The sequence below is a fragment of the Rhinopithecus bieti genome, unplaced genomic scaffold, assembly GCF_001698545.2.
Source record: "Rhinopithecus bieti isolate Rb0 unplaced genomic scaffold, ASM169854v2 scaffold_49936, whole genome shotgun sequence".
Taxonomy (NCBI): Eukaryota; Metazoa; Chordata; class Mammalia; order Primates; family Cercopithecidae; genus Rhinopithecus; species Rhinopithecus bieti.
Genome location: NW_016819733.1, coordinates 100,294 through 112,524, shown reverse-complemented (window position 1 = coordinate 112,524; position 12,231 = coordinate 100,294). Strand labels below are relative to the sequence as shown.

The 12,231-nt window shown below is 50.9% G+C and overlaps 2 protein-coding genes across 6 annotated transcripts in view; both read left to right on the top strand.

The window, feature by feature from the left end:
- The first annotated feature begins 1,116 nt into the window (after positions 1–1,116).
- On the top strand, positions 1,117–2,747 carry FKBPL (FKBP prolyl isomerase like). Of its 2 annotated transcripts, none has more exons than XM_017859151.1 (2): positions 1,117–1,358; positions 1,599–2,747. In XM_017859151.1, exon 2 carries the CDS (start codon positions 1,673–1,675, stop codon positions 2,720–2,722), a length of 1,050 nt encoding a protein of 349 aa, XP_017714640.1. In that variant the 5' UTR covers positions 1,117–1,358; positions 1,599–1,672; the 3' UTR covers positions 2,723–2,747. The 2 variants fall into 2 exon arrangements, with proteins under 2 accessions (XP_017714640.1, XP_017714641.1); XM_017859152.1 differs by having other exon boundaries at positions 1,123–1,172.
- Positions 2,748–3,203: 456 nt separating this feature from the next.
- ATF6B (activating transcription factor 6 beta) overlaps positions 3,204–12,231 on the top strand; it is a 12,788-nt gene continuing 3,760 nt past the window's right edge. For 2 of the 4 annotated variants that reach the window (XM_017859185.1, XM_017859184.1), the window contains exons 1-11: positions 3,211–3,334; positions 3,701–3,780; positions 3,931–4,009; positions 4,257–4,348; positions 5,189–5,324; positions 9,804–9,889; positions 10,028–10,163; positions 10,250–10,381; positions 10,868–11,001; positions 11,682–11,867; positions 11,957–12,048. In XM_017859185.1, the coding sequence (XP_017714674.1) occupies positions 3,220–3,334; positions 3,701–3,780; positions 3,931–4,009; positions 4,257–4,348; positions 5,189–5,324; positions 9,804–9,889; positions 10,028–10,163; positions 10,250–10,381; positions 10,868–11,001; positions 11,682–11,867; positions 11,957–12,048 (1,268 nt within the window). In that variant the 5' untranslated portion in view covers positions 3,211–3,219. Of the gene's footprint in view, positions 3,335–3,700; positions 3,781–3,930; positions 4,010–4,256; positions 4,349–5,188; positions 5,325–9,803; positions 9,890–10,027; positions 10,164–10,249; positions 10,382–10,867; positions 11,002–11,681; positions 11,868–11,956; positions 12,049–12,231 lie in introns of all 4 variants that reach the window. The other 2 variants (XM_017859188.1, XM_017859187.1) reach the window with 2 other exon arrangements.

The window sequence follows — 12,231 nt, the reverse complement described above, 5'->3', positions numbered from 1 at the left end:
AACTGGAAAATCACAAAAGAAGTGAAAATGGCCTGTTTCTGCCTTAACTGATGACATTACCTTGTGAAATTCCTTCTCCTGGCTCATCCTGGCTCAAAAGCTCCCCACTGAGCACCTTGTGACCCCACCCCTGCCCGCCAGAGAACAACCCCCTTTTACGGTAATTTTCCTTTACCTACTCAAATCCTATAAAACGGCCCCACCCCTATTTCCCTTCGCTGACTCTTTTCGAACTCAGCCCGCCTGCACCCAGGTGATTAAAAAGCTTTATTGCTCACACGAAGCCTGTTTGGTGGTCTCTTCACATGGACGCGAGTGAAAGCCACCACGCCCAGGTAATTTTTTGTGTTTTTAGTTGAGACAAGATTTCACCATTTGCCCAGGATGGTCTCGATCTCCTGACCTAGTGATCCGCCCACCTCGGCCTCCCAGAGTCTCAGTCGCCCAGGCTGGAGTGCAATGGCGCGATCTCAGCTCACTGCAACCTCCGCCTCCCAGGTAAGCCATTCTCCTGCCTCAGTCATCCGGGTAGCTCGCATACAGGCGCCCGCCACTATGCCCGGCTAATTTTTGTATTTTTAGTAGAGACGGGGTTTCACCATTTTGACCAGGCTGTTCTTGAACTCCTGATCTCAAGTGATCCGCCCGCCTCGGCCTCCCAAACTGCTGGGATTACAGGCGCGAGCCACCACGCCCGGCCCACCTTTTTTTTTTTTTTTTTTTTTTTTTTTTTTTTTTTTTTTTTTTTTTTTAGACGGCGTCTGGAGTCTCCCTCTGTCGCCCAGGCTGGAGTGCAACGGTGTGATCTCGGCTCACTGCAAATTCTGCCTCCCGAGTTCAAGCGATGCTCCTGTCTCAGCCTCCCGAGTAGTTGGGATTACAGGCGCGCGCCACCATGACCTACTAATTTTTGTATTTTTAGTAGAGACAGGGGTCTCACCCTGTTGGCCCACTTTGATTCTGGCCTGGCCAGCCCGACCTCGCCAAATTCTGTTCGAGTCTGCCTAGTTCTGTTGCTCTGGCCTAGTTCAGTTGCTCAGTTGCTAAGGCCTGGAGCTTCATGGTTGCGGAGGAAATGATGTCACGTTCAATAGGCGGGCTAACCAGATTCCTCCCTTCTCCCGATTGGCTGCCAGGAATTTGACTAGATTCGGAGTCTCGCGAACTCCAGGGTTAGTTGTCAGTATCTTTCCCAGTTGTTCCTCCCCCCACCCCCGCCCCCTTCCCTCTCCGGCTGCCCTCTCCGCGTGGGGCAAGGCTCCGAGGGCAGTATTCAGTAACCATTTAGCTTTGGAAGGAGAGGTGATTCCCATGGCGCGGCTCCTCCTGCCACCATGCTAGGCACTTTGGCCGCGCAGGTACTTATTGACCCGACCGGGTGTCCGTAGTTGGCGGGGCTACCTTAACCGCAGGGAATTGTGGAATTTATAGTTCTAAGTTATATATGGGTGGAACGGGGAAGCTCGAGCAGATTTTTGGAGGAAAGCAATATTGGGGACTTTCAGGACTGGGGGCCTGGGTCTCAGAAGAATGGGAAAGGACGAGAAAGGAGTCTAAATAAGAACCCTGCTATTAGCATTGTTTGGTTTTCTTTTCAGGTGCTGACCTGAACCTGATTCATCCCTTTCTGACCAAAACCGTTCACTCACAGTGGAAGGGACCAAGCATTCAAATGGAGACGCCACCAGTCAGTACAACTGGAGAAAAGGACACCTCTCAGCCGCAACAACAGTGGGAAAAGAACCTTCGGGAGAACCTTGAGTCAGTTACTCAGATTAGGCAGCAGCCCCGAGACCCTCCTACCGAAACACTTGAGCTGGGAGTAAACCCAGATCCAGCCAGCCAAATTCTAGAGAATACCCAAGGAACTGAAAAACTGGTTGCTGAACTTGAAGGAGACTCTCATAAGTCTCATGGATCAACCAGTCAGATGCCAGAGGCCCTTCAAGCTTCTGATCTCTGGTACTGTCCCGACGGGAGCTTTGTCAAGAAGATCATAATCCGTGGCCATGGCTTGGACAAACCCAAACTAGGCTCCTGCTGCCGGGTACAGGCTTTGGGGTTTCCTTTCGGATCAGGGCCGCCAGAGGGCTGGACAGAGCTAACTATGGGCGTAGGGCCATGGAGGGAGGAAACTTGGGGGGAGCTCATAGAGAAATGCTTGGAGTCCATGTGTCAAGGTGAAGAAGCAGAGCTTCAGCTGCCTGGGCACTCTGGACCTCCTGTCAGGCTCACACTGGCGTCCTTCACTCAAGGCCGGGACTCCTGGGAGCTGGAGACTAGCGAGAAGGAAGCTCTGGCCAGGGAAGAACGTGCAAGGGGCACAGAACTATTTCGAGCTGGGAACGCTGAAGGAGCTGCCCGATGCTATGGACGGGCTCTTCGGCTGCTGCTGACTTTACCCCCACCTGGCCCTCCAGAACGAACTGTCCTTCATGCCAATCTGGCTGCCTGTCAGTTGTTGCTAGGGCAGCCTCAGTTGGCAGCCCAGAGCTGTGACCGGGTGTTGGAGCGAGAGCCTGGCCATTTAAAGGCCTTATACCGAAGGGGGGTTGCCCAGGCTGCCCTTGGGAACCTGGAAAAAGCAACTGCTGACCTCAAGAAGGTGCTGGCGATAGATCCCAAAAACCGGGCAGCCCAAGAGGAACTGGGGAAGGTGGTCATTCAGGGGAAGAAGCAGGATGCTGGGCTGGCTCAGGGTCTGCGCAAGATGTTTGGCTGATTAAAAGTTAAACCTTTAAAAGAGACAGGAACTTGTGAATTGTCGTCTGTGCTGTGAGATTTGGGGGTAGGGGGCCAGAGGGAAGGTTTCAGCCCATATCCCATTCTCAGCTTTTGGCTTCCTAGGGGAGGTAGCAGTGGTCCCACTGCGCCCCTTTTGAGGGACTTAGCTATCTCCGAAGACACACAGAAGCTGTCTAAACTAAACTTCATGGCTGGGGGAGATGGTGGACCTTAATACTGGGTACTACATCTCCCAGGCTCTTTATCACTGGAGCCTGTTTGGCGCATGCGCTTGGCGGTCTGGCACTATCTGGAAGTTACTTCCTGCTGCAGTGCTCCCATTGGGCCCGCCTACACAGCCATCCGAGTCTGTTGATTCACGTGCTCAGCACCCAGGTCTCTTACTGGTCGGCAGGGCTTCCGGGACGCCCCCTTTTTTTAAAGAGTCAACTGATTAGTTGGTAATGGGGAGAGGCGGGCCTTGGGAACCGTCTCATGGTTGGGGGGTGGGGGGGAAAGATGGCGGAGCTGATGCTCCTGAGCGAGATTGCCGACCCGACGCGTTTCTTCGCCGACAACCTGCTGAGCCCGGAGGACTGGGGTCTGCAGAGTGAGGCCCCGGGGAGGGGAGGGGGCTAAGGCAAACTGTGTCCCTGAGGCACGCGGGAAAGAAGCAGAGGCCTAAAGAGGAAGTCTGGGCAAATACGGAATCCGCCATCTGAAGGAGGGCGGAGCAGGGGGATCGTTGTGCATTAAGGGGATACAAAAGTCGGGGAAGAACTGCTCCCTGCTGGAACGTCGAGTTGTTCCGGGGTCGGAGAAGGAGGGGCTGAAGTCCTCTGGTTGTATCACTTTTCAAGTGGGCGGGCGGTGGGTCTGGCCGAGCCGAGCCAATGAGGGATGGGGCGGGGGCTTATGTGCGATCTGTAGGCTGGGCCCACCGAACGAACCCCCTGACGCTCAGCATTCCTTGCAGACAGCACCTTGTATTCTGGCCTAGATGAAGTGGCCGAGGAGCAGACGCAGCTCTTCCGTTGCCCCGAGCAGGATGTCCCGGTATTGTGTCCCCAGCCTTTCTCTAACCCTTGGTGGGTGGAAAGTGAGCCCAGAACCTGGACTCATTCACAGGCCAGAGCTCATCTGGAGTCACCCCTACTTTCTCACCCTTTCTCACGCTCCTGACCTCTTACATCCTCCGTTATTTAGTTTGACGGCAGCTCCCTGGACGTGGGGATGGATGTCAGCCCCCCTGAGCCCCCATGGGAACTCCTGCCGATCTTGCCAGGTAAGGTAGACTTTGTGGTTCCCTCAGCTTTCCAGAAACCCTCATCTTCCCACTGTTTCCCAGAAACTACGTAGCTTCCTATATTCTCACACCTCTACGTAAGTGCCTATCCTCTCTCCTTCAATCCCCAATTTTTGTTTCTTCTCCCTTGCTGTGGTGCAGGAATCCCCACCGACATGTCCTTGGGTACTTTTTGGACTCTTCTCAAGCTCTGCTTCCTGATAATTTCTAACTCCCTTTCCTCCAGATCTTCAGGTGAAGTCTGAGCCGTCTTCCCCCTGCTCTTCCTCCTCCCGCAGCTCCGAGTCATCACATCTCTCCACAGAGCCCTCCAGCGAGGTGAGAGAGCCATATCCTGCCTACTCTCTGTGGCAGAGACTCTGCTTCATTCTCTTCACCCGTGGGTGACAAAGAAATGATTTAAATGATTTGTGTGCTGTGAGTCATGAGGTGTGTGAGGTGTGGGGGGCCTTCTCCACTACTTTTGCCATTTCTTTAATATCCTCATTTTCTTCATCCCCTTTGGTTATCTAGCAGTGAAGATGTTTTTTGTTTTTTGTGTTTTTTTGAGATAGGACCTCCCTCTGTCACCCAAACTACAGTGTAGTGACATGGTCACGGCTTACTGTAGCCTTGACCTCCTGAGCTCAGATGATCCTCCTGCCTCAGCCTCCTGAGTAGCTGGGACCACAGACACATGCCACCATGCCTGGCTAATTTTTTTTATTATTGTTTGTAAAAATGGGGTCTTCCTATGTTGCCCAGAGTGGTCTTAAACTCCTGGGCTCAAGTGATCCTCCCACCTTGCCATTCCAAAGTGCTTGGATTACAGGTATAAGCCACCACGCCTGATCTGGGGTCTTTTTAATATAAAGAGTTATGTGGGGCTGGGAAGAAGAGAGTTATTAACTGCTGAGAATTCTGGAACTGTTCTTGCCCAAGTTGTCCACTCTAAGGCCATATTTGAAATCATGAGACTTCATCAATTCTCCTAGAAATAAAGTAGAAAGAATGAACAGGATAGAAAGATGCTCAGTACCATTCAGACCAGAATGTCAAATAATTGATGGCTTGTAAGCCCTAAACTTCTAAAGCTTTTTGTTCTTGCTCTTACTATCAACATCTCCCGTGTCTTTTGCCCTTCTTTCTGCCTCCTGCCCCACACCAACTCTCACCCAGGCTCTTGGGGTAGGGGAGGTGCTCCATGTGAAGACAGAGTCCTTGGCACCCCCACTGTGTCTCCTGGGAGATGACCCAACATCCTCATTTGAAACCGTCCAGATCAACGTAGTCCCCACCTCTGATGATTGCTCAGGTAATAACAGCCTGCCCCCAATCCTCGGCTTTACTACAGGGAATGTGTTGTGTGTGTGTGTGTGTGTGTGTGTGTGTGTGTGTATGTGTAGATGGAGGGGAAGTGCAGGCAGCAGGACGGGAGAAAAAGGTCAGGAGGGGAAATGGCAGAAAACCAGAAGGGAAGGCAGGAAGGAAAGGGAACATTTCAGGGAACCGCAGCAAGGGCAGTTCTGAGGAGATGGAGATTATTTTTCTCTTTTTCTTGTTCTAGTATTTTGTCATGCCATTCAACTTGCTTTTTAAAACGTGAACCGTTTAGGGCATATCTATCTGTGTGATTCCCCTCCACCCAACATTTTATTATAAACATTTTTGTTGTTGCTGAGACAGGGTCTCACACTGTCGCCCGGGCTGAAGTGCAGTGGCGTGATCTAGGCTCACTGCAACCTCCACCTCCCAGGTTCAAGTGATTCTCCTGTTTCAGCCTCCCAAGTAGCTAGGATTATAGGCGCCCGCCACCACGCCCAGCTAATTTTTTGTATTTTTAGTAGAGATGGGGTTTCACCATGTTGGCCAGGCTGGTCTTGAACTCCTGACTTCACGATTCGCCCACCTTGGCCTCCCAAAGTGCTGGCATTACAGGCGTGAGCCATCGCGCCCAGTCCATAAACATTTTTAAAACATACGGAAAGGCTAGAACACCATATACTAAACTAGATTCTACAATTAACATTATTTGTTCTGTTTTTAAAGTGTTCCCAAGTTTATTTACTCGTAGCTGTTTCTTTAGTCAATGTTTATTGATGTGATCATATCTGAAGTATAATCATTTTAAAAAAGAAATATTTATTAAGTACCTATTCCATACCAGATACTGAGCAGAGTCCTGGGCATGCATAGATGAACAAGACCTGACCACCATGCTGACTTTCAAACCCTGTGATTTAGTAATGGGAGAAAGACAAGTACCAGTCAATACAGGTGTGGTCATTCTAGGATAGAAATCAGTAGAGGTGGGGCCGGCGCAGTAGCTCATGCCTGTAATCCCAGCACTTTGGGAGGCTGACGCGGGCGGATCATGAGGTCAGGAGATCGAGACCATCCTGGCTAACACGGTGAAACCCGATCTCTACTAAAAATACAAAAAATTAGCCGGGTGTGGTGGTGGACACCTGTAGTCCCAGCTACTCGGGAGGCTGAGGCAGGAGAATGGCGTGAACATGGGAGGCGGAGCTTGCAGTGAGCTGAGATCGCGCCACTGCACTCCAGCCTGGGCAAAAGAGCAAGACTCCGTCTCAAAAAAAAAAAAAAAGAAATAAATCATTAGAGGGTACCGTGAAAGCTCATAAGGGGACATTTCATCCACATTGGGGCTAAATCTGGGACATGCTCCTGGAAGAAGGGTTTCTTGAGAGTTTTGAAGGACACGTGGAACTTAGCCAGGAGGACAGTGTGGAGGTTGACTTGTGTGTGAGGAGCCTACATTTCTTCAGAGTGGGCGTAAGAAGGATTTGGGGAGTAACGTGGAATGCAGAGGCTACAGGGCCAGGTGGGGCCCCTGCTAAGGGGCTCTTAGCTTTTATCCTGTGGATATGTGGGGGCCTTTGAAGAATTAAGCAGGGAAGTAATATGATTAGGAAGATGATTCTAGTGGCAAAGTAGAGAATGGGTTGCAGAGAGGCAGGGCCGGAGGCAAGAGAACCAAGGAAGAGGCTTATGCAGTTAATCAAGTAAGATATTCGGATGTCGTGAAGAAAGCAGACTTGAGAAAGAATGAAGTGGAATAGATGAGTTGTGGTGACCCCCTGGACACTGGAGAGAGGAGTCAAAGAGGTTTGTGGCTAGGATGGCTGTGGATGGGTGATGTTACTGTTCATTGGATGGAGACTGCAAAAGCAGGGGCTTTCTGGTCAGGGAAGATGACGAATTCAGCGTTGGACATGTTGATTTTTTTTTTTTTTTTTTTTTTGATATGGAGCTTCACTCTTGTTGCCCAGGCTGGAGTGCAGTAGTGTGATCTCGGCTCACCGTAATCTCTGCCTCCCAGGTTCAAGTGATTCTCCTGCCTCAGCCTCCCGAGTAGCTGGGATTACAGGCATGCTCTACTATGCCCAACTAATTTTGTATTTTTAGTAGAGACAGGGTTTCTCCATGTTAGACTGGTCTTGAATTCCCGACTTCAAGTGATCCGCCCACCTTGGCCTCCCAAAGTGCTGGGATTACAGGCATAAGCCACGATGCCCAGTAGACATGTTGATTGTTGATTTCAAAGTACCTTCTGGATCTCCTGGCACCATCTCTCACCGGCTGAACTCCAACCAGGGAGCCCACTTATGCAGTCCATTCAGGTTCTTCCTGGATCTCAGAGCACAGCAGGCAGAGATGGAGAGTGGATTTGGAAGGACAAACATTATATCCAGCAGATTAATAAATGTCATGAAGAAGACACACAAAATAAGGATTGAAATACCGTTAGCAGGCCGGGCGCGGTGGCTTATGTCTATAATCCCAGCACTTTGGGAGGCTGAAGTGGGTGGATCACGAGATCAGGATGTTGAGATCATCCTGGCTAACACAGTGAAGCCTCGTCTCTACTAAAAATACGAAAAATTAGCCGGGCGTGGTGGCGGGCACCTGTAGTCTCAGCTACTTGGGAGGGTGAGGCAGGAGAATGGCGTAAACCCAGGAGACAGAGCTTGCAGTGAGCTGAGATCGCCCACTGCCGTTAGAAGCAAAAGGATTGTTGGTGGCTTTGCATCACATAGTGTTATTAGAGTCAGATTCTCCTCCATACTTAGGTATTTTTTGAGGTCCTGTACTTTACCCTCAATGGACATGAGATATAGTTTTTACTTTTGGGGAGTTTTGTGAGGGTTATAATACATCATGGTTAAATAGTCCCCGCCCCCCCTTTTTTTTTTTGAGACAGAATCTTGCCCTGTCACCCAGGCTGGAGTGTAGTGGCATGATCTCCACTCACTGCAACCTCCGTTTCCTGGGTTTAAGTGATTTTCCTGCCTCAGCTCCCCTAGTAGCTAGGACTACAGGCACGCGCCACCAGGCCTGGCTATTTTTTTTGTATTTTTGGTAGAGACAGTTTTGCCATGTTGTTCAGGCGGTGTCGAATTCCTGGCTTCAAGCGATCCACCTGCGTTGGCTGTCAGCCTCCCAAAGTGCTGGGATTACAGGCGTGAGCCACCTTGCCCAACCATGGTTAAATAGTTCTGATAGTGGTTACCTCTGTGCAGGGAATCTGAGTGGCTGGAGGACAGGGAAGGGAAGATTTTTTTTTTTTTCACTTAATTTTCCTTTATTCCTTTGGATTTGTATCATGACCGTATTATCTATTCAAAAATGTAAATTGAAGTTTTAAAAAGCAATCTTAATGGTTATATAATTAAGTACCAAAGTAAACAGTATGGACCAGAGGTAGTGGTGGACTGTTGACCTGTGGGCTGCATCTGGCCCTCAGAAGGATTTTATTTCACCGACATGGGGCCTAGCATTTTCTTTCATGGAGTGATCAACAAATCGTAAAGGTGGATTTAATGGAGGCCATGAAGGCTCAGAGATGACTGAGGCTTTGCTGTTTGGTGCCTAGGAGGAAAACTTGTTTGACAGGGCAATCAGGAAGCCTCATTTATGGCCAGTTAGATTTGGGTGACTGTTGAGGCATGAGAATGGAAGGGACCAGCAGGCAGCTTGGAAGTCAGAATCTGGTGCAGGTGAGTAGCCAGTGGGAGATGCAGACTTGGCGATTGTCAGCATGGAGATGCATTGGGCCAGGATAAGGTGGAAGTCCAGCAAGATCAGAATTTGGGCCATGTAAATGCTGGAGACCCCCTGCACCTTCCCCTGCTCAGGCCTCTTCTATGTGAATAGACAAGTTCTGTGAACAAGAAAGAGGGAAAAGCAGAAGGGCAAGGACAGTCTTGAGGGACACGGAGCCGGGATGAGAAAAATTAGAGGAGCCCCTGAAGGAGAAAGGGAAGCACTAGGCGAAGTGGTGTGGAGAGCCAGCAGGTGAGCAGCTCTGTGACTTCCCCTCCTGGATTGCCTGCAGTCTAGGGCCAGAAGAGTTTTATTTTCAGGTTCAAAGAGAAAGGACCCATTTCCCCATCTTAACCCTCTTTTTTATTTTTTTGAGACGGAGTTTTGCTCTTGTTGCCCAGGCTGGAGTGCAATGGCGTGATCTCAGCCCACCGCAACCTCTGCCTCCCAGGTTCAAGCGATTCTCCTGCCTCAGCCTCCTGAGTATCTGGGATGAGAGGGATGTGCCACCATACCCGACTAATTTTGTATTTTTAGTAGAGACGGGGTTTCTCCATGTTGGTCAGGCTGGTCTCGAACTCCCGACCTCAGGTGATCTGCCCGCCTTGGCCTCCCAAAGTGCTGGGATTACAGGCGTGAGCCACCGCGCCCAGCCTCTCATCTTAACTCTCTTAACCCTTCAGTGTTTACATGATATCCAGCTTTTGCCTCATCCTGCCTCCCACAGATGTCCAGACCAAGATAGAACCTGTCTCTCCATGTTCTTCCATCAACTCTGAGGCCTCCCTGCTCTCAGCCGACTCCTCCAGCCAGGTGAGCACCAACTTCCTTCCTCCCTCCAGGTGCTCCAGTGAGTTCCTCCTGACCTAGAGGTATGAGAGCTTTCTCTTCTTCAGCTCCTTCTCCTTGACACTCCTCCTGACTAACGTATCTCTGGAATGCCCCACATAGGCTTTTATAGGAGAGGAGGTCCTGGAAGTGAAGACAGAGTCCCTATCCCCTTCAGGGTGCCTCCTGTGGGATGTCCCAGCCCCCTCACTTGGAGCCGTCCAGATCAGCATGGGCCCATCCCCTGATGGCGCCTCAGGTAATGGGGTCTCCTGACACTTGGAATCCCTAGTGAGAGGCCTGTGGTCCTGACATTTCTTGTTTTTTTCTCTCACCTTCCTTCAGGGAAAGCCCTGCCCACCCGGAAGCCGCCACTGCAGCCCAAACCTGTGGTGCTAACCACTGTCCCAATGCCACCCAGAGCTGTGCCTCCCAGCACCACCGTCCTTCTGCAGCCCCTCGTCCAGCCACCCCCAGGTACTGAAAAAGAAGAAAAGGGCGGGGCGCGGTGCTCACGCCGGTAATCCCAGCACTTTGGGAGGCTGAGGCAGGCGGATCACCTGAGGTCAGAAGTTTAAGACCAGCCTGGCCAACGTGGTGAAACCTTACCTCTACTAAAAATACAAAAATTAGTGGCGAGTGGTGGCAGTCGCCTGTAACCTCAGCTACTCAGGAGGCTGAGGCAGGAGAATCACTTGAACCCAGGAGGTGGAGGTTGCAGTGAGCCAAGATCATGCCACTGCACTCCAGCCTGGGTGACAAAGCGGGACTTCGTCTCAAAAATAAAAAGATAAAATAAAATAAAATAATTAAAGAAGGAGAAAAGGAGGCGGGCTGCATTGACCTTGTTAGGGAGCTTGCAACCATTGAGGCTCCCAATCCTTGGGTGCTCTGGTGTGGGTGTGGACACAAGGACCCCACCTAGCACACAACCCTCTGACCTCCTCTGCTCACTTGCCCCAGTATCCCCAGTTGTCCTCATCCAGGGTGCTATTCGAGTCCAGCCTGAAGGGCCGGCTGCCTGTCTACCGCGGCCTGAGAGGAAGAGCATCGTTCCTGCTCCTATGCCTGGAAACTCCTGCCCGCCTGAAGTGGATGTAAGTGTTGGGGAGAGAGGAGTAGGGCGAGTGATGGGAAGGGAAGAGGGAAGTCTGTCATGGAGAGAACTGTGGGATGAGGAGGGAGTTGAGACCTAGGAGCAAAAAGTGAGGAAGCAGACCCGTTAGACCATTCTGGGGGTCAGAGTGGACTCCTGGTTCTATATGAATATCAACTCCAGGTAGTTTTAGGGTCCTTTAGGTTTGCTGTCACTGCAGATGGAGAAATGGGGTTGGTCTCCGTAAATTAAAGGCAAGGAAGTCATACTGTACTATACGACTACGGTCGTGGCCGTAGTTGGGGAGGGAGGCTGCCTCCTGGGGGAAAATCAGGTAGACTGTATAAGTAGTATAACAAGGTTAAACTTTGAACCCTACAAATGTGGGTTGACAGGAAGAAAGACTTACCAAGGAAAGAGTTTCCACCAGCATGGAGAAAGTTCTTCCTGCACTGTAACCTTTCCCACCTCTAAGAAGCAGTAGCAGGGCATGTTTGAGAGAAGGGCCCCTTCCCTAGAATGTTTGAGTAGAGAGGAAAAACCTCTCTGGCTGTGTAGGTGTGTCAGGAAGGCAGGGGAGTGGCCGTGTGAGCTCTGGGTAAATCATTCCCTGGGGTTTGGGAGCATAGTACCCCTCTGCCAACTTATCTGTCATTCTTTTTTGACCTTTCGGGTGCCTAGGCAAAGCTGCTGAAGCGGCAGCAGCGAATGATCAAGAACCGGGAGTCAGCCTGCCAGTCCCGGAGAAAGAAAAAAGAGTATCTGCAGGGGCTGGAGGCTCGGCTGCAGGCAGTACTGGCTGACAACCAGCAGCTCCGCCGGGAGAATGCTGCCCTCCGGCGGCGGCTGGAGGCCCTGCTGGCTGAAGTAAGACCAGTCTGTCCCTGGGAGACCAACAGGAATACAGCCTCCTTGGAATGGGTCCCCTTTTTGTTGTCTCTTTCTTTGTACCTTAGAACAGCGAGCTCAAGGTAGGGTCTGGAAACAGGAAGGTGGTCTGCATCATGGTCTTCCTTCTCTTCATTGCCTTCAACTTTGGACCCGTCAGGTGAGACCTTCCTTGCTTCACTAGAACCTTCCATGTGGAGCCCACCTTGCAGCCTCCTAGCTGCCTGCTTTGGCCCAGGCCATTTCCTTATGCTTATACACAAATGGTTCTGGTGTCCTTGGCACCGATGATGTGTCTGGTCAGCCCCTTCCTGCTCCATTATTTTCTTTTTTTTTTTTTTTT

Coding starts and splice junctions, on each gene's coding strand:
- FKBPL (XM_017859151.1), top strand. CDS start 1,673: ATGGAGACGCCACCAGTCAGTACAACTGGAGAAAAGGACACCTCTCAG.